The sequence below is a fragment of the Pectinophora gossypiella genome, chromosome 17 (assembly GCF_024362695.1).
Source record: "Pectinophora gossypiella chromosome 17, ilPecGoss1.1, whole genome shotgun sequence".
In the NCBI taxonomy this organism is placed as follows: domain Eukaryota; kingdom Metazoa; phylum Arthropoda; class Insecta; order Lepidoptera; family Gelechiidae; genus Pectinophora; species Pectinophora gossypiella.
The window spans coordinates 5654338-5674888 of NC_065420.1; the positions used below are offsets into that span (position 1 = coordinate 5654338).

Consider the following 20551-nt stretch of genomic DNA (forward strand, 5'->3'; position numbering starts at 1 on the left):
GTCAGCAGACTCAAGTGTGAAATTTCCTTACATGAAACCGACACTGCTGAACATTTTATATTTGATTCCCCGAAGCGAAAGCCCTCAATAAAGAGTACCTAATCAATCAGCGAATCCGTTGACATAATTGCGATAATCCCCTCACGGGGTGGGCAGAACCCTTCAGCTCACTTTTGTATAGTGATAGAGAACGGGATTAGTTAAGGAAAACCGCTTTGGGATGTAATCCAGGGATGTGGCATGCCGCGAAGTTAGGACGATTTTGTTTTTTAAGAAACTTAGGATGGAAAGGCATGCAGGAATAAGATGCATGCATGCGTAAACTCACGCATGTAATCCCTAACGGGTTAGATAGAGTCACAAATAATCCGAAGAACATGCAGCCATTTTTGATAGTAGTAAGTGCTAATCAAATAATAGAATAGACTAGATATATAGAAGTATAGATAAGCTGCTTAATTTGTATTGGGTGTGTCAAGCTCGCCAACAAACTGTTTTGCAGTTTGGCGAAACATAATTTTTGTAAAACTGCAGTGTATATTTTTGATTAAATAAAAAAAAAACTCAATTATTTGTATTTCTCGTGTAAGTTGTTTTTATTATGTATTTTGATTGTAAGTTATGTGTTACTCCGTGTTTTACATTATATATTTGTTTTATATTTGTTACTGTGGTGTCCCTTTATAATAAACGTTTCTTTCTTTCTAATATATCAAGAGTTAGAAAATAAAAGACAACAAATAATCATTTTGCGTAGAGCGAAGTATTTTTCGAAATGCCCGGTAATAAAAATTGAATCGATTTTTTTCACCATCAGTTTAGATGTAACTGTACTTGTAAAACACTACATGAATAAGGATTCTAAGCGAGTTACGAGCACCGTGGTAAAAGTTCGACCTGAGTACAGTTTTAAAAATGTATTCTGATGCAACAGCACGCTCCAAGGAGAGTTAAGAGCTAAGTCAGTTAGAGAACTTTGCAAAAACGAAATTCAATCAACAAATTAGTAACTTACTGTGACCGTTAAATAGGAAAGTACTACTTCTATATCTAGTTATAATGAGCATTGAGACAAAAGTTCACTTGGTTATGGTACGATATGATAAATGTTTTAGTGATCCGTACTAAAATCGCAAATGATAAAATAATTATTATTATGAGATTTCTATATTACTACAAAAAATTTTAAAAACGAAAAACTATTTCTGTGTCTTAAATGCATAAATTTGTTTTGATATACCTACCTACTTATCTTAAATATATTACAATCATTTTATTAACATTTATGAAATATAATAATTATCCATTAAAGGTTTCACTAAATCCTTTCTTATTTTTTTATTAGTTTACTTCTTTCTTTTGTAGCATTGTATATTAACGTGTTATACAATATCGACTTAATTAGATATAAAGTACTTAAATATAATTTACAATACAATACAAATATACTTTATTGCACCAAAATAAAATAAATTATTATTGATATAGAATATCACTTTATTGTAACTAATCAAACACAAAACAAACACGTAACTGGTAAGGTAACAGGTAAGGTGTCCAACAAGCTGGCAGCATTGCCTCTCTGAATTGCCAGACTTACTCTTTGACAAAAATAACTACCAGCCCTAGTTTTCCCGATGTTATCCCCGAAGCCCCGATTAGACGCATTGAAAGATCCTTAACAAACAGTTTCGCTTCAGCACCCCAAGGACCCATCGTTTCAACAACACCCATAACTACCGCAAATGGTACAAAAAATAAGAACCCGCCAGACCCGATTACCTCCTCCTCTTCAAAGACAACTTTCTTTTTATTATTCATTCCTTATTTATCATTTTCATTTCACTCCTCACTAGTTTTAGAGTCACGCTCTTGTCGGTGTAGCATACTCAATTTTTGTCTTTCAAAGGCCAATTCCTTCACTTCCTTGTAAGACACGACGTTTTGTTCCATGTAAGCTCTTCTTGGTCTTCCCCTTCCTTTCTTTCCTTGTAGCTTCTTTCTTCTTTCTTTATTCTTTGACGTTTTTAATAAATTCGTCGTGTCTTATCAAATGGGTGTCTTGCCTTTTCTGTCCTCAATAACTCTTAATATTTGCCTCTTTATTTTCTTTTATTTGTTTCAAAATTTGTCTTATTATTTTTAATAAAGAGAAATAAATATATCCTTCACCAAAAGAAACGCGGGTCATCACTTACGCTAAGCCCAGCTATTATAATTTATAAAGTAGGTAGATAAGGTTTGAAATGATTAATTACGCCAGAAAAGGCCACCTCCCTCCAAAACATTAACTCAGGTGCTTAATATAATCCTGAGGGTAAATAACCCAGTTTTAGATCCCCTCAGTAGGGGGGTGAATGACTCATTGTAGACATACAAACATAACACATAATCTCACGACTATATCCCATTTGGGGTAGACCGAGGTACATCCATCGCAAGATGAACTAAGCATACATGCAACACACATACAAAAACTCACGCGTATTTCCCACCGGGGTAACTAGAGACTATGGATTTCCATTCCACTCATTGTAGACGTAAATCATAATTGTGATATGCTCGACTAATTATTTATGTGAACGAGGAAATTATTATATACCTTCCAACCCGCGAAGCTCAATACAGGTTAGGTCACATACCTCCTAAACACGATGTTTTCCTTCACCACTGTCATCATTTATGATCTAAACATGAATTCGAAAACATAAACTGTCTCCAAACAAAATACGCAAGTAGAAATTAATACCATTGAAGCAGCTTTCCTCATCTCAATTAACAAATGCCGAATGTAATTTGGCCTTTAGAATGACAACTGTCAATTAGGGAAATTGTAAGAAAATGATTATGGCCCGTTTTCACAGCGAACATTCGCGCATATTCAATCGACTGTGAGATTATGTAAACGAGCCAAAATTCGCATCATTTAACAACTTTCGATTCGAATACTTGTTCGCTTCGAAAATTAAAGGCTGTATACTTTTGTACATCGACAAATGCTCGTGAATGAATATACCTACTAAACTAATACTCGTTTTCAAATGCTTGTTTTGCTCGTTTAGTAGAATTAATGTAAGTAATATGATACCTAACACTTACACTTTAGCTGGCAGTTCGGGTTTTATTTGAAACAGCGGAAATGTCAGTAATGCTTCTAATTTAGAAATTCTCGAACATTATGTGTGTTTAGTGTTAGTTCGTCTGTGTTAGTGTATAGAATGTTCATTTAGAGTAGAACTGGAGCTGGAATGTGCTTTAGGAATTTGAATTTGAGCTGTATTGTAGTCTGTTGATCTAAATACGTGAACACTCGCCTTTATTGAGTAGGTATATACATATACGCCTGCGTAAAGGGTTACTCTCTTTACGAAATAGACGGGCACAAGAACTCTTGACATGTTTAACATACATAAACTCACGCCTATTTCCCACCGGGGTAAGCAGAGACTATTAGAATTCCATTTGCTTCGATCCTGACACACTTCTCTTGCTTCCTCCACATTCATCAATCGCTTCATACACGCACGCCGGTTCAGAGTAGAATCGTACTAAACCTTTTCTAAGGTCATCTCCAATTTGGTCAATGTAAGTCCTTCTAGGTTTTCCTCTGTCAACCCTACCATCAACTTTCGCTTTATATACCGTTTTCTATTATCCTTCATCCGCTCTACAATATGACTTGACATGACATGTTTAACGTGATACATAATAAAAAATAAATATATTATTATTATTATGTATAACCCGACCGATTGCCACCGAGTCCGCTGACTGTGACTTTTCTTGTCACTTTTGTAATTGTTTTTAATGTTGTGTTTATATATGCATTAAAGCGTTTTTGTATTGTGTTTATACAACATACAATTCATTATACTTAGATAGAAAAACTCTTCCAAAGCGTCAACACTGAGGCAAGGTGCCTGAAAGACTGGCAGTATTTCCCCTTTGGACAGCTAATAACTAACCCTTTGACAAAAATAGACGCACAACCCGAGTACGTTGCCTCGACGAGACTCTTCGAAAGGATCCTTATTAACCGTTTTCGTCTCTGGGCCAAATAGACCCATCGTCACCATCACAAAGGATCCCAATAAATAACAATAATAATTTATTTATTCACAAAAGATAGGGTTTAATAACCGCATATTGAAGAAATTAATCTAATTAAAAGCAATATAGCAGTTTAACATTTTGTACTTATAAAAATAAGTGCGCAATGTCAACAAAAGTGACCTTTTTAAATCCCCCTGAATACAATTTATAAAATAATCAAAATGTACAGTCATGAGCAATGTAATGTACCCACTTTAGGACTCTGTCGCACTAACATATTTGACATTTAGTGAGATTTACAGTTCCATTTGTCGAAAAAGTTAATGTGACATGGTACCAAAGTGTATACATATTAATGCCCGTGACCGTACAATTAGTAAATTACCTCCATCTCAAAAACTGGGGAAAACTTGTGTCTTATGAGATGAGATAGTTTTCAGCCACCGCCATATTATGATAATTTCATTCAATATATTTTAGCAGTAAAACTCCTCCACTAACCCGCAGTGGTAGAGGATGCTCCATAATTCTCCGGTTGATTGTGGGTAGGCCCATGCCCGGCAGTGGACGTATACTATAGGCTGTTTATGTTTTATGTCAGATAGATATAACATCGTTTTAAGTTTACGCGGTTATTATCACAATTAAAACACATAACGGGTTTTTACAAGCGGCAAAGAAAGATATGTCTGCCCGTAGAAAATTATGGATCTACCTACTCCACTCCAATCTCATCAGTCATCCCGCACTATGGCACTTGCAACAGTGTCGAAATATCGGGAGTCTCATATCCCTATTTTAAACGCGGTAAGAACCCGATATTATGTGTTTTAATTAGATATAACATTAGACGTAAGGTTTTTTTAACGCGACTTATTGTAAATTTGTCGCATGGCATTAACTACTTGACCGAAGTAGACATAATCGGGTGTCGACTACTGCCAGTCTGACCTTCCAATCCCAAGAGAAATGCAGCCTAATACAGGATAGGTTACATATCGAGAACACATTTCTCGCTAACGAAAAGCCAGAAAGTATCATTTCATTTTACGTTTCCATCCAATCAAGCTCTATAACTCGAGGTAGGGTTAGCATTTCCCAGTATTTTTCACAATAGTGTAAGTTCCATTTTCATTATTAACAAGAAACGAGAAAAGTAGTTTCTAGATAGTTTCCATAACGTCCTGTCGCTCGTTGAAATAAGAGAGCGCCTTGCCGCTCCGTTGCGTCGTCGCACTCTGCAATTTCTAAGTACTGAGTGCCACAACATCGCAGCGATGCATCGTGTGGTATGTCGTTGTAATTTAACATAACATAACCTCACGACTATATCCTAATTGGGGCAGTTAGAGGTACATACATCGCGATATTCGTAAGGTGAACTAAGGACCTACACCTCACCGAGCTTTCTGTTAGGCCAGCTTGTCTATAATGTTCGAGCCTGTTGAGTTAGCGAAAACTGCACTTAAGATAAATTAATAACTTATTGGTACAAGTCTGGTGCCGGGGTTTGAAACGGTGCCCCCCGTCTTAGAAGCAAGCCGTTGAACCACAGGACCACAGTGACTTCTTCTCTTATAATTAAGAACGACGCAGCGTCAGCGCTCCGGCGTCGCAACAGACCTACAACGCATCGTGTGGCCTCACTCTTAAGGCTTCATCGTCTCCCTAGCAATATCCCGTTTTTCACAGGGTGTGCTTACCTAACCTGAAGATTTGACAGGTCCGGTTTTTTACAGAAGCGGCTGTCTGTCTGATCTCCCAACCCACGAAGGGAACACCAGCCCAATACAGGTTAGGTCACATACCTCCGAAAATTGTTCAAAATTCTGTCAACTTGTTCAACACGAGTTGTTGATAACATGTTGACAAATTATTCCTTGTGATATAACGTTCGAAGTATCCATAAAAATGTTATTACACAGAAAAACTTTAAATTAGAACTCTCCATATAAACATAAAGGCAGCTTGATATTGCAACCATTAAAGTAATTAAGAACTTACCAGTAGTCAGCGGTTTCATAACAGCTTCGTAAACAATTCTAATTTTCCTAATTAAAGTGAACTAAGCATTTTCCTGCCGTATACAACTTACCTCCTGCCGGCGGAAAATGTGTGCCCCAAAAAAGGCGTACAATTTTATACTGGGAATCTGAAATGCTTATACAATTAAAACATATAATACCGGGTTATTATCAGTGATATGAGACTCCCGTTATTTCAACGTATCCCTGATAATAACGCGGTAAGAACCCGGTATTATGTGTTTTAATTATGATAATAACCGCGTAAACCTCAAACAATGTATAATGCTATACAAATTGCTTAGTACACTAAGTTCTAGTTTTCCTGGCAGAGATCGCTACGCTACAGAAATAAAAGCCCAGTAATTTGATCGTAATCTCCAACGGGGTTGATAGAGTCGTAAGTTAATAGTAAGATAACCTGAGACAACTCTCAATATTTTGCTAATATTCGTTCTAAAATTGATCTGAGCCGTGGTAGCTCAGTTGGAAGAACGCTTCACTCTTACTGTAAGATCGCAGGTTCGAATCCAACCTAAACCTATGATTTTCGAAATCGTTTTTTGAATTCATGTTTGGATTACAAATGATTATCACGTGCTCAGCGATGAAGGACCAAAATCAGCTGAGACGGGACCACCCTGCCTGGCAGCCCCGGATCTACAGAGGAGTAACTGGATTGGGCACATCTGCCCTATGAATTAGACCTCTTAGCGGCCACATAAAACTCACACATTTAATGTGTGGCCGTAAACGTAATTTTTAAAAGATTTAATTAAGCCGTTGGTTCCGGCTATTAGCCGTAAAAACACCTCCTCCAACCTGAAGTGGAGCAGCGTGGAATATACTCCATACTCACTACGGTTGATTGAGGGGAGGCCTGTGCCTAGCAGTGGGACGTATATAGGCTGTTTATGTCATGTTATGTAATTAAGTATATTTATATCGGTGGCCGTAAACTAATAAAAAAAAAACTGTATTTTGAGGGGGCACCACCTAAATATTTTGCTAGGGCCGCCCTTGTGTACACCATAATCAATAAGTGTTCTACATTTTCGATCGGAAAGAGCAACTCAGCGGTTAGCTTCTCTCCTTAAAATGCCTAACTGATGAAAATTCATGGAATGAATAAATTAGAGGCGGCAAGCAGATTCTAATGGGCGTGGTGGATGCGGGTTTGTGCTATGTGGGTTATTCATAAGGCGATGGAATGAGGTATAGGTACACTATACAGATTGTAAGAGGCAACGTAATGCGAGGATGTAAGTACTGAATTTCTTAGGTTAGTTTTGACTTTGATACATATTTAAAATTGCACTCTCACGCCTGCCTCAAGCCTGTTGTCTTAAATTTAGCACCGGGTGAGAGCCTTCAGCGCTCACCATTTGCCCGGCTAAGTAATTAATGCCATTTACGCAAATCTACTATAAGTGACGTCGAAAAAAAGCAATATAATGCTTTGTTAGACGGTCTTCTTATCGTGTGGGTTGTGAGGTGGAATACCAACCACATTAACCCTGATGTCAGGGTTATTTCTGAGCCGCCAAAGGTTTCTGACATGGCTCATAAAAACACACGCAAAAAAAGGATTTTATTCATAAAATTTTGCTTTTTTTCCCTTTGCCGGCTCAATGACCTTGACACCAAGGGTTGATGAGTTTGATCAACGATCGCACAACGCACTCAATAGAAGAAGAAAAAAGGTTTAATTAGGCGTGAATATTTATATTTCTTTCGCACGAAAAGGGTATTATTATCCTATAATTAAGTATTTTTTACTCGGTTTCTTTGTACGCTTGATTATGCAAGTAGCTGCGAACGTATTTCTGAGAACGGAGGAAGGTGCTTTTTCCATCGATCGAGTCTATTTCTAGCCATATTGCTAGACCTAATAATATCCTGCCTCTATTGCTGTTCTTTTATTAGCTGTACCTACTTACTCAGCTTTTAAATATTCGAATTTTAAACTTTTGTAGGACTTGATTGAAAAAGTTTCATATTTTTAATTGGAATATCTTTTTTATAATGACCCTCAAAATTCGAAATTCAAATTGAAAATTATTTATTTATGTACTTAAGTACTGTCTGTTTTCTTTGTTTGTTCCTTTTGTACGTTGTATTGTGTACGTACGAATAAATAAATAAAATAAATAAATATTTATTTGCCTTGAAAAAAAAACGGGATAACGTTAAAAACGCGGGAAACGAACGAAGGACATGATGATAAGTTCCATAATGAATGAGGTTGGAAAAGCGTAATTTTGTAGCAAACCACATAATTAAATGAACAGTGGTTTCATTCGCTTTTGAGGGAACATTGCTTTTGTTACCTACTCGTTTATGTAAATTGCCCTGTTATTGTAGGTGGCAATTTTTTACCTGTCCCCATGGTGTTATGGTGTCATGGTGTTTATGTTCAAGTAGAAAACCTAGCTATTATGTGAAATAAAAAGTTTGCTGTGTATTATGGTCGAGTCTACTTCTTCTTCTATCGTGTGGGTTGTGAGGTGGATGACCAACCTTATCTACCCTGGTGTCAGGGTTATTATTAAGCCGCCAAAAGCCCCTGACGTGACTCAAGTAAAGACTACGTACTTACATCAGTAAGTAGTAACCGGGATAAACGGCTTGATGGCTCAAAATTTTCGAGTCATTTGTATATGAACAGACAATAAAAAAGTTTGTTTACCCGCGACTCTCAAGTTTCTATCAGGAACAATTACAATTGAGTCCAAATTACAATTTATTTATTTTCAGAAATCCCTCTACAGTACACTCTTAACGTTTAGAAGCACGCGAAGTAGAATAACATTGCCGTTATGAATTATACTGCAAACATAATCAGTTATACAAACAGTTGCTCAGGTTCGTGCAACCTTGATTCAAAGCGCACACACACATAATTAAGCCGTTACTGATAATTGCCTTCTCTTTTACGCATCAATAAAGTCGAAAAAAATGGTTGAGTTTGTCGCCTGGGTAGGTTGATGGTAGGGCTGGCAGAGGAAGACCTAGAAGGACGTACACTGACCAAAATGGAGATGTCCTTAGAAATGGTATAGTACGATCTACTCTGAATCGGCGTACGTGTATGAAACGATTGATGAATGTGGAGGAAGCAAGAGAAGTGTGTCAGGATCGAAGCAAATGGAATTCCATAGTCTCTGCGTGTTATTATATGTGTATATATGTTGTCGCCTGGGGCATTCGCTGAAACTACAATAGCTAGGTCGCGGGGAGATCCTTCAGCGCTCCTCATTTGCCCGGCCTAGTAGTGATAGAGTGATACATATTTTAATAAACTATTTAAACTAAGTAAGTAAATCTATAAATGTGGAGTTAAGTAACTATTAGTATACCCTGGAAACTCCATACAAAAATATACTATAAACTACTAACCGTGTGCCGCCTAACGCGTAAATATGAGCGAGACACATTCCGCGCAAGCTCTTCCCTTTACTCCTGCTTGCGGCCGTTCAAGATTAAAGTAAGACCCAGAGGGGGTGAGGTAGCCACCCGATACGAATTACTGCGGGGCGGAGAGTTACCTTTCTAAGCATACGTAGTATTATTCTTTATTTTAAACAGGCTGTTAGTGACATTGAAACGAATACTGAGGGGGATGATTCAGACCATGATTCTGAGTTCAAGTGGAATTTCCGTCGCAAAATTCGTGATTTTCAAAATTCCTCTTGATATCAACTCAGAATCATGGTCTGAATCATGCTTCAAAGTTTTCGTTACGATGTCACTAACACCCTGTATACTATAAAGGAAAATTTCTATGTAGCTGTGTCACTGTTAGTATTTATTAGGTCTGCTGCAGGCTTTTGTTGAATTTATTGCATTCTTCTTGCAGTTAATAATGCTTACAGTGGTCGCCGCCAAGTGATTTATACGATGCTAGAACAGAAGTATAACCTTAACCAACTTGAAGTGGGTTTCCTTGTTTCCAACTGTTGGGGTTATGGATGTCTTTTTGTAAAACCCCTGCGAATTTTGTAGGTTAGGTATGAAAAGATTGCATTAACCATACTGGGGCTTTATTTTTTAATGTCTCGCGTTCAACTCGCGTGCGAAAATATATACCTGTCTCATCTTGCAAATGACAAGTTATGATGTGCTACGTGAAATGGGTATATATTTTCGAACGCCAGTTGAAGGCGAACGATTCAAAAACGGGTAAATAATGTATGTTATAAAATTGTAAACGGGATGTTACAATACTGGTTTTGTGTACTTTCCTTGCTTTGATGTACCTACGATCAAGATACATAGATTGATGTATTTAAAAAGTTAAGGTCAAAAGTACTTTAAAGTCCATATTGTTTATTACTCAAGATGTCATGTTTAGTTAAAGCATGCTAGTTGTATTCTGATAAGTTTTACGATTTTGTTGGTCTCGATGATAGAGATACGTAACGCGTGTTTATGTATTCTATACTTTCTACTATTCCGTGTTTCTATACATGATGTTAGTGCAATCGTAACGAATACTGAGGGGGACGATTCAGTTCATGATTCTGAGTTAATATGAAGTAGGATTTTCCGTCGCAAAATTCCGAATTTTTATTGTGTTTTTTAAAATTATTTTCAATTCTATACTTTTGCCATGGAACATTCCACTTGATATTAACTCAGAATAATGAGCTGAATCATCTCCCTCAGTATTCGTTACGGTGTCACTAACACCCATACGTACTTGTACGGGGTCGGATTGGTAAAATATAGACCACAATTCTGAGTTGATAACAAGTGGAATTCGTGAAAACTTTTGTGTTTTTTTTTTACTATTTTCAGTTCCATACTTTGCGACGGAACATCTTGATATCAACTCAGAATCATGGTCTGAGTCTTATCATTTTTCGTAACGTCATATAATACAGGGTATCATGTGAAAATATTATATTTCATGTCCTACTCAAGAGAATAGAATTTGCTTTCATGTAAAGCACAAGCTGAGTGAGGACCTTTTATACGGGACACCATCCACTACACATGGGTAAGCCGACATGACGTCACATTTTAATTTAGGTATAAGTTTCTGTGTTCGTTTTCCTTGTTTCTATATAGAAAATATTTCGTGTGTGCGTTGATTTCTGATGTGATGTCATTATAATGTATTATATGTAATCCGTGTCTGTGGTGTCCTAAATAATAAATGTTTCTTTCTTTCTTTCTAAAGCATTATAAACTTAATTAATTTATCTCGCGGTTCGGTAAACAATGTTGTAAGCGCACATAACAGGATAGCTACCTAAGTAAAAATCGATAATATATACCCAACACCCTTCTCACTTTGTAATCATGTTACCTTCAATTTACAGTCATATGTTATAATGTAGGTAACGTATAATAATATCAATAAAGTGAGGAATAACGAAGTTAACTCAATGCCAGGTGGTGCCGGAAGCGTTCGGTGCTGGGGACCTATACATAACATAGCATCACGCCAGTATACCTAAAAGGATAGGCAGAGGTGTATAGTATACACACGGAATAGCAGAAAGAGGCACGAAAGGTCCTAACGCGCATTTTGTATGAGAACCGCTGTCGCCGGTTCAACCCCACTCTCTTTTACTACTACTCCTGCAGACAGATAACTACGAAAGCTCTACTGCTTCTCTCCCCGATACCGATCCCGCCGGCGTGATCGACGATTTCCCTCAATCAGCGCTTATCGCTATCGACCCACTAGGGTCGATTGATTCTTTCAAATATTTTTCCTCTCAGACGACGCCCTGAACCGAGGTTCGCGCCCAACTGAGCACCCCCAGGCCTGTTATCTTAAATGTTGTATCGGGTGAGAGCCTTCAGCGTTCCCCATTTGTCCGGCCAAGTAGTTAATGCCATCTGCGGCAAATCTACAATAAGACACATAAAAAAACTGCTTCTCAAATACCATAGCCACTTTACCGGGAATGTATATTTTATATGATAGGTTGCAATTTAATTATTACTTTTTGTAAGATCCTTCATACAAAAGTATTTTTCTGTTAAATAGCCGATCATACTAAAGTTTTTAGCTTTCCTGTGATAAGGAGGGACCTCCTTGAGGGAGGGGTCTCCTTGTATGATACTCGATATTTGTAAAATGAATATAAAGTCAAAAATTCGAATTCAGTGGTTTACAGTAGGTACGATAAGGTGCAAAACTCCAATCAGTTTCTTGCAAAGTCATAAATGAACTGGTTGCACTTAAGACCTCCTGGTTACATGTCGTTTCTGTAATAGACCAAAAACATCTACAAAAACGTAAATTTTATAATTATGACAACTAATGGTTCATTTTCACCACTGTTTACAAATAATTCACTAGGCTCAGTGACTGCACTTTTCTTTGATTTTACATACAGAAACTTAACAGCTTAAATTATAACTAGCCTAAATTATATTCAAGTTGTTTCGCCATCACATTAAAGTTTAAAAGGACCTGCGCTAGTCCCTAAAGACAATTATGAAAATAGAATTTAGTCCAAACTTCGTAGTGAAGTTGGGAATTTAGACTAAATTAAATTGTAGGTTAGAAATTTCTGGCGAGCTTTACTTACTTAATTCCTACACAACGTATTTTGCAATGTGTATTATTTGTAATTAATTATGTAGGTAAGTAACTACCTAAATAAACAAAAATAATTCTAAAATTTGCCAAAGTCAAAAACAAAGCCACGTTATAAAAACAAAAACGAAATTATTAAACATTAAATTAGATGCAAATTAGCACTTTTTATGATTTATGGGGGACTTTTTAGGCTACGTTCTCCAACAAAAATTTAGATGGCGCTGTACAGATTTTCCTTCGTTTAACCTTCTAATTTTATGGATAACAGACGTGTGCATCTGTTATCTTTGTTTTTGGGTATAAATGATGACCCTTGTTATTACACCAAGGCGCAACACATCACACAGGAATTATTATTCTGATCAAAATAAAGAGAAGCAATATAGGTATCAACATAATTCTGTACTTACATAAGCTGATCCAAATATCAAGCAACAATCATTTATATAATGCCTCTGGCTTTAGATTATATTTTTGAATAATTATATAGCCTGAGCTGTGAGAAAATAGGTAATTATCACGTTCAATTTGAACAGCGCCATTTTTTTTTGGGAACGTAGCTTGGAAAGTCCCTAATTAATGACGTCATTATAATTTATGAATAAAAAGGAACCGAAATTAACAGAGTTAATTTGTATTCTTTTTAATTTAAGAATAAAAAAGCAATAATTTTTATTTTTATTTTTTTTACGTTACTCATTGTAGATTTGCCGCAGACGACATTAACTACTTGGCCGGACAAATGAAGAGCGCTGAGCGCTCTCACCCGATTAAAATAGCAATAGGATTGTTACAATAATAACCAAAAAAATACACAGATAATAAGTATATTATATTTCTTGGTTATTATTGAAGAATGTATAATACATTGAGAAATGTATACTTACATTCCTTGATGGTACACAAATCATCTTAACGTACCTGACAGGCATTTTTTAAGCTGATCAAGGCTTATAACAAAAGGCTTTTACAGAATAACGTATATGTGATTTCTTTCAGTACCTCAAAAATCAATAGGCGACTCTCATTTCGTCCACGTTATTTTGTATTCAAATACAAAATTGCAAGGAAATGAAATGTGAATAAGACGTAAAACGGCCTCATGATTTTTCTATTCATTTCCGGTGTTCGGACGCTTAGAAAGGAAATGTACGAAACGAAATCTCTCAAGTAGTTATGATAGTGTATATGTGTAACTTGTGGAGGAGCTCGGTGGCGCAGCGGTAAACGCGCTCGGTCTGCGATTGTTGAAGTTAAGCAACTTTCGCAAAAAGGAAGGCACGTTAAGCTGTTGGTCCCGGCTGCATTAGCAGTCGTTAATAACCACCAATCCGCACTAGGACCGCGTGGTGGTTTAAGGCCCGATCTCCCTATCCATCCATAGGGAAGGCCCGTGCCCCAGCAGTGGGGACGTTAATGGGCTGGTGGTGATATGTGTAACTATTAAATAATACTCTGACTTATTAGACTCGCTAAGATATCTAATATCATACCTACAACTAGTGTAGTTGCGATAGCGATACTTCTATCGTGTGGGTTGTGAGGTGGATTACGGCGTCCGAAGGCCGTAATATACGATCCCGACGACCCGATTACTCTAGCCACAGAGGCGGCCAATCAGCTCGCGACACCAAACACTTAAGAACCCCGATACCGACCCCGCCGGCGTGGTCGACGACTACCCTCAATTATCGCTATCGACTCACTAGAGTCGATTAATTCTTTCAAATATTTTTCCTCTTAGACGATGCCCTGAGCCAAGGTTCGCGCCCAACTGGGCACCCTCAGGCATGTGTCTTAATGACTTCCCTCATTCAGCGCTTATCGCTGTCGACCCTCTTGGGTCGATTAATTCTTTCAAATATTCTTCCTCTCAGACCCTTAGGGGACATAAAGGTTTTGAAATAATGATCCTTTTGGGTTATTATTGGGTATTTTTAATATAATGTTTACAAATTAGAATTGTCCTTACTTAATGATTTGATATCCGCTGCCAAAATTAGTGTTGCCAGGTGACACTTCGTAGTAAAAAATAAAAAATAAGCCATATGCGTAACACTGTTTATGTTACGTTATGTCTTGGGTGTCGAAGTACAATATGGAACCTAGTTTCAGCGTCAGTAGAGACAAGTAGTCATTACTTAATCGATATTAATCCCGAATTGAAGACAACAAGCTCATTAATCTATCAGCGTAATAGACGTATGCACGTCTGATGACAATCGATCCATCCTTTAGAGGTCTTGTCATTAACTCGCATAGAGCCGGAGGTCGTCGGTTAGGTTGTCTTTGGTTTTATAACAAATAAAATAAACAGAAGAAATGGCTTAGGCCTTATGAAGAAAAAAAATCTCATCTGGCTAGGCTCTATGGCTATGTTTCTTTGCTTGCACCTTCTCGTGGTAAATTTAACCAAAAAAAATGTTTTTCAAAACATTTACGAATATTTAAACATTTTTTTTGTTGGTTACACTCACACACCCCCACCCGCAGTGGAGCAGCGTGGTGGACTATGCTCCATACCCCCTCCGGTTGATTGAGGGGAGGTTATTTACGTTATGTGTGGTTACACTAACACTAACACCCATAAGTACTTTTTTAAGTACCCAATTGTATAATTTTCAAAGCTTAAGTACATATTTTTCCATAATTATTTATTTATAAATAGATATAGTTTTAGTAGGCGAATCATACACGATGATCTATTCGTCAAGAGAATTTATTTTTTACGTGGCTTTTATTTGTTTATCAGGAGAGCTTTTATGGTTCCGAGTGCCAATTAAGAGTGTGAGGCTGAAAACAATACTGACATCAGCGCAGTATGCAATATGTGCATAATATGTCAGAGTCCAATCAACCGTCCATCAAACATGAAAAGAGAAACCTGTAGGGTCTGCATAGCAACCGTGCCGCACGCGGCGCGAATTATGTCGAGGGCTTCGAACGACACACCGAATGCTATATGCGGTAGATAAACATCGTACGACTATTGGTCCGCAGAACAGAAAATAAGAAGCCCTCGATATAATTCGCCGTGCAGACCCTGATTATATTGGAATGGATCATTTCAAGGAAAACAAACAAAGTTTTCTGGTTTAATTTTTTTATACCAAAAGTATTTTATGGAGCTTCTGATAAATTATTCATGAGAATAATAACGTAATCATCAATTATCTTTCACATTTCATGATTTTTTACGCGGTACCTACCTACTATATACTTTGTTTCATTTAATAATTTTACATAATAATTTATTTTAATGAATAGTTAATTTCGGACAAAATTGCTACCACTGCCTAGTCATTTTATGCCACTTGATTAGTATACTTAAATGTATTTTTCAAAGCCTTACAGCCAGTTCAAGCACTATTTATTATAATATCGTGCGTAGTACCTAATTAAATAACAACTCGTCTACTATTTGTTTATAGTATTTGTGCTCATATTTAGTGCGTTCAGACAGTCAAATAGGTTAAAAATACATTATACTTATAAAAATACATTTTATATATAAAAAATTGAGGTATGGGAGGATATAGATGGAGAGTTCCCATTTCAAATATAGACTATCTCTGTTTTTTTTTTTCTAAACCTGCGATATATTGCATTATATTAATAGATAAATCATTGTGTCCAAGTTTTCATAACAGCTCGAAAACACCAGAGACTTTAAGAAAAGTCCTTGTAACAAAAGGTTCTATGAGAAACAGACGTGCTTTGTTAAAAGATGCTTTTAGATTACTTTAGGATCTCCTTACACAATACACATGCAGAGGGTCGTTAAGGTAGCTACACACGTGTCTTAACATCGTATATAAAAGTGAAATAGGTGCTCAGAAGAGATTTAACTCTCGGCGCCCCGTGCGCACGGGCCGAAACTTTTGCTAATAGGATTACACATCAAAGCTTGCGAAATTATGCAATTGAAAACTGAAAATTTCAGACATCGGTGCTGATTCCTGTACACACCATCTAATTTTATTTTAAGTTATACTTAAACGTGATAGATAATGAGTCGTCTATAATGATCGAGCGAACTGTGTTTAAGATAAATTATTAACTCGTAAAGGTACTCGGTAAATACACTACTTAGCTGTGCTGTGAATGTCGGTTGTAGCACTGAATATATGGCAATGTCGCCGTGTGTATGTATGCACGCTGCAAATGGAGTCAAGCATAATGGTCGTCCTAGTGACGCCGGTTTACTCAGCGAGATTGATATGGCACACGACGTGACACACTCAATAATGAATCAGACGCGAGTCGCAACAGAGACAATTTTTACCTTCTTTGAGCCGCCAAAAGCCCCTGACATGGCTCATGTAACGACTACTTACTTACATCAGTAAGTAGTAACCGGGACCAACGGCTTAACGTGCCTTCCAAAGCATGGATCATCTTACTTTTTGGACAATCTGGTGATCAGCCTGTAATGTCCTAACCAAACTAGGGATCACAAAGTGATTTTTGTGATATTTCCCCACCGGGATTCGAACCCGGGACCTCCGGATCGTGGACCCAACGCTCAACCACTGGACCACGGAGGCCGTAAAGGATCACTGATGTATTTATTTCTTTTACCGTGTTTGTTGTTATTTTAACTTAGTAAAGGCTTCAGGTAAATTCCTTCACACTCACACGTGAGTATTATGCGTTATCTAATCGTAAAATTGTTGGATTCAAATATAAGTGATGGTTTCACTATCAATTCAGCTGACTTTTTTACCGATTCCTTGAATGATCCCTACCCTTTCCATTAGTTTAATTTAGGTGCATAGACCTTTTTTGAAGAACTAGCTATGACTTGACTGCACAGAAAACATAATTATATTTTATAGAGTGCATACATAACTCACCACACTAAATAACCGCCCTGCAGTTTGGCGACCTTTTGAGTGTAAGGAACCTTTGGATAATGTGAAATTCAAATAAACAAAAAATAAATCTTACCTGGCCAGCAGTAGAGCATCAAGGGCCTGTGGTTGCCGTGCATCAACCACGATGACATGCGGCACTCGGTTGTCGCCATCGCGTCGCAACGCGTCCAACGCCTCGCGCGCCGAGCGCACCGCACGAGCCTCTCCACCGGCACGCGCCGCCGCGCTGCACGCTGACGCGCACACTCGCGACGCGCGCTCCGGGAACACGCATAGCAACTGCGAATGGGGAGCCACCTTTAGAATTTGCGTTGCGAGATTTTTTTGCGTAGGCGTTAGTCATTGATGTAATTTTATGGTTGTACTGAATGTTACAAAAATTTATAATATTAATTGTTCTATTTATAAAAACAAACATTAATAATAATAATAATATTTGAACCATTCAAAATATATTTTTTATAAAACATAAAGGAACGTACGTACGCACGTAGGTACGTTTGCTTTGCGTCGTATGTAGACTACATAGAAACTTAATAATTTGATAGACGTGCCAATACGGGTAAAGATTTCAAGTAATGAGATGCGATAAGTACCTACGGGTAGTGGTCCAGTGGTTGAGCGTTGGGCTCACGATCCGGAGGTCCTGGGTTCGATTCCCGGTGGGGACATGATCCGTGCTTCGGAAGGCACGTTAAGCCGTTGGTCCCGGTTACTACTTACTGATGTAAGTAAATAGTTGTTAAATGAGCCATGCCAGCCATTTGGCGGCTCAATAGTACCCCTGACACCAGGGTTGATGAGGTTGGTACTCCACCTCTCAACCCACAAGATAGAAGAAGAGTACCTACCTAATAGTAGTAAACCTTATTTATATGAAAACTAAATTCCATTTAAAAAGATTTACATCGAAATATTCCAATAATTCAATATTCTCAGAATTCATGGAAAACAGTTTGGCCGATATGGAATTTTCAATATTTCACAAACACAGGCAGATATTAATTTCAGATCAGTGCACTAGATTTATATTTTCGTAATTTATAGATTCTGAATAGCTTCGTTCCGATTTTAATTAGTGTGGAATTTAATAAATCGAGATAGAAAGAATAACTTGCGTAGGAAGGTACATCAGTGATGTATCTTATGTTATCGGAGGACTAACGGAATTTGTCATCATCATTAATTTAAGAGCCATGCTCTTGTCGATGTAGTGTTCTCCACTCTTCTCTATCAAAGGTCAATTCTTTGACTTCCTAATAAGACGTTACACGACGTTCGCTTCCTCTTAAATGTCTAATTGCTGTGAATTTGTTTATACATTATTTTATTATTTATTAAGGCAAATACCTCTAGATTTTCTGTTATATTTTCAATTGTACATTGCATAACTCTATATTCGCACTCGAATTTTCACAGAACTTCTATTCCGCCACTTCACGGCCACCCCCTATCTGTTTCTAACTTCAAGCCTAGAGATGCTACCACGGAAGTGTCACAATTCAAATCTAAATATTACTTAGCTGTGAGAATTTCAATTCCATTCACTTAATTGAGTGACTTACTGAACCTTACACGTGTCTTAAACCATTATTACCTTATTAAAAATACAATCAAGACTTTAGAAAATCATCCCAAAAAGTGAAGTGAACAATTTATAAAATGAAGAGTTGGCTAAAAGGACTTGTTTTCAGGCCATAAACATTTAAGAAAAAACATATACTATTTCAATTCCATTCGCTTAATTTATCTAAATAAATTAATAATAAAAGTGAATAAAACCGAATTAATGTATTTAAATTAAAAATCGGCTAAAAAAAATGTAGGTATGTTGTCATAGTATAATAATTATACATTTAAACGTGCTTTTAAGAAAATTAACTAATTTAACACGATGTATTGTGTCGAGTCATTAGAAATCGACTCGCTACATCTCTATTTGAGATCGATATGCAGATATGAGTACAAAGAGAGTTGTCGACATGTCCTCAGGCAGTTTTCCACATCGTTGTTTGTTATGTACAATGTTATACGATAGATACAATATGTTATGTTACACATTTGTTACATTACATGTTATGTGCGTGAAAGTCAGTGAACTTACAAAAGTATAGCAGTTTACTCTTCACTGGACACGATGTTAATACATTATTAGTTATCTTTGGACAGGATGTTATGTTTGGTTGTTCAAGGCCAAATCGTTTGTTCATTTCTCTGGTAGGCATTTTTGTACGTAAGTATTTTATTATTTAAGTATATAAAATGCAAAGATTGTATAAAATAAAATTGTTTAGAACGTCAGAGTAGTCATTAAAGCTCTCGTTTAATATTATTAATCATTAGGTAATCCTTACTTAACCTTGAAAGAATCACCCTTCCAATTTCTTGCTTAACCCTAATATTTCATTACAAAGCACTATGAGTAGTGATTTATATAGAATATTGTTGCATAGTATTGCAATTACCTAGAGGGGGTCAAAAAAGTCCACATAAAAGCAATTCATCATAAAAAGCAATATCGCTATTTGACATAATGTTCACGTTGCGAGCTCACTTTTAAATATGCAGAATTACTTCAATGTGGCTGGTTCGGTTCCCCAAAAGGTATTCCAAATATTACACTGTTTCAGGTTTACGCGGTTATTATCATAATTAAAACATAATGATACCGGGTTCTAACCGCGTTAAAATCAGGGATATGAGACTCCCGATAACTGATGATAATGGATCCTACACCACTCCAATTTCATCATAAGTCTCGTGATCATGGCACTTGAAATATCGGGAGTCTCATATCCCTGTTAACGCGGTAAGAACCCGGTGTTATATGTTTTAATTATGATAATAACCGCGTTAACTTCAAACAATGAAATATTTGGAATAATTTTAGGGGGGACAAACCGGCCACATTGAAGTAATTCTGTATATTTAAATATATCATTGTTCTAAAATTTCCTTCTTTGCTTAAATTCGCCGGTTGACAGACTCAAGAGGAAAATCTAGTTTAAATAAATTATGAAGACTCCGGATTACTT

The 20551-nt window shown here is 36.9% G+C and overlaps 1 protein-coding gene across 4 annotated transcripts in view; it reads right to left on the reverse strand.

The window, feature by feature from the left end:
• LOC126374302 (high affinity cAMP-specific and IBMX-insensitive 3',5'-cyclic phosphodiesterase 8) overlaps positions 1-20551 on the reverse strand; it is a 342656-nt gene that overhangs the window by 90259 nt on the left and 231846 nt on the right. For all 4 annotated transcript variants that reach the window (XM_050020843.1, XM_050020845.1, XM_050020844.1 and 1 more), the window contains one exon: positions 17590-17795. In XM_050020843.1, coding sequence (XP_049876800.1) covers positions 17590-17795 — 206 coding nt within the window. The remainder of the gene's footprint in view (positions 1-17589; positions 17796-20551) is intronic.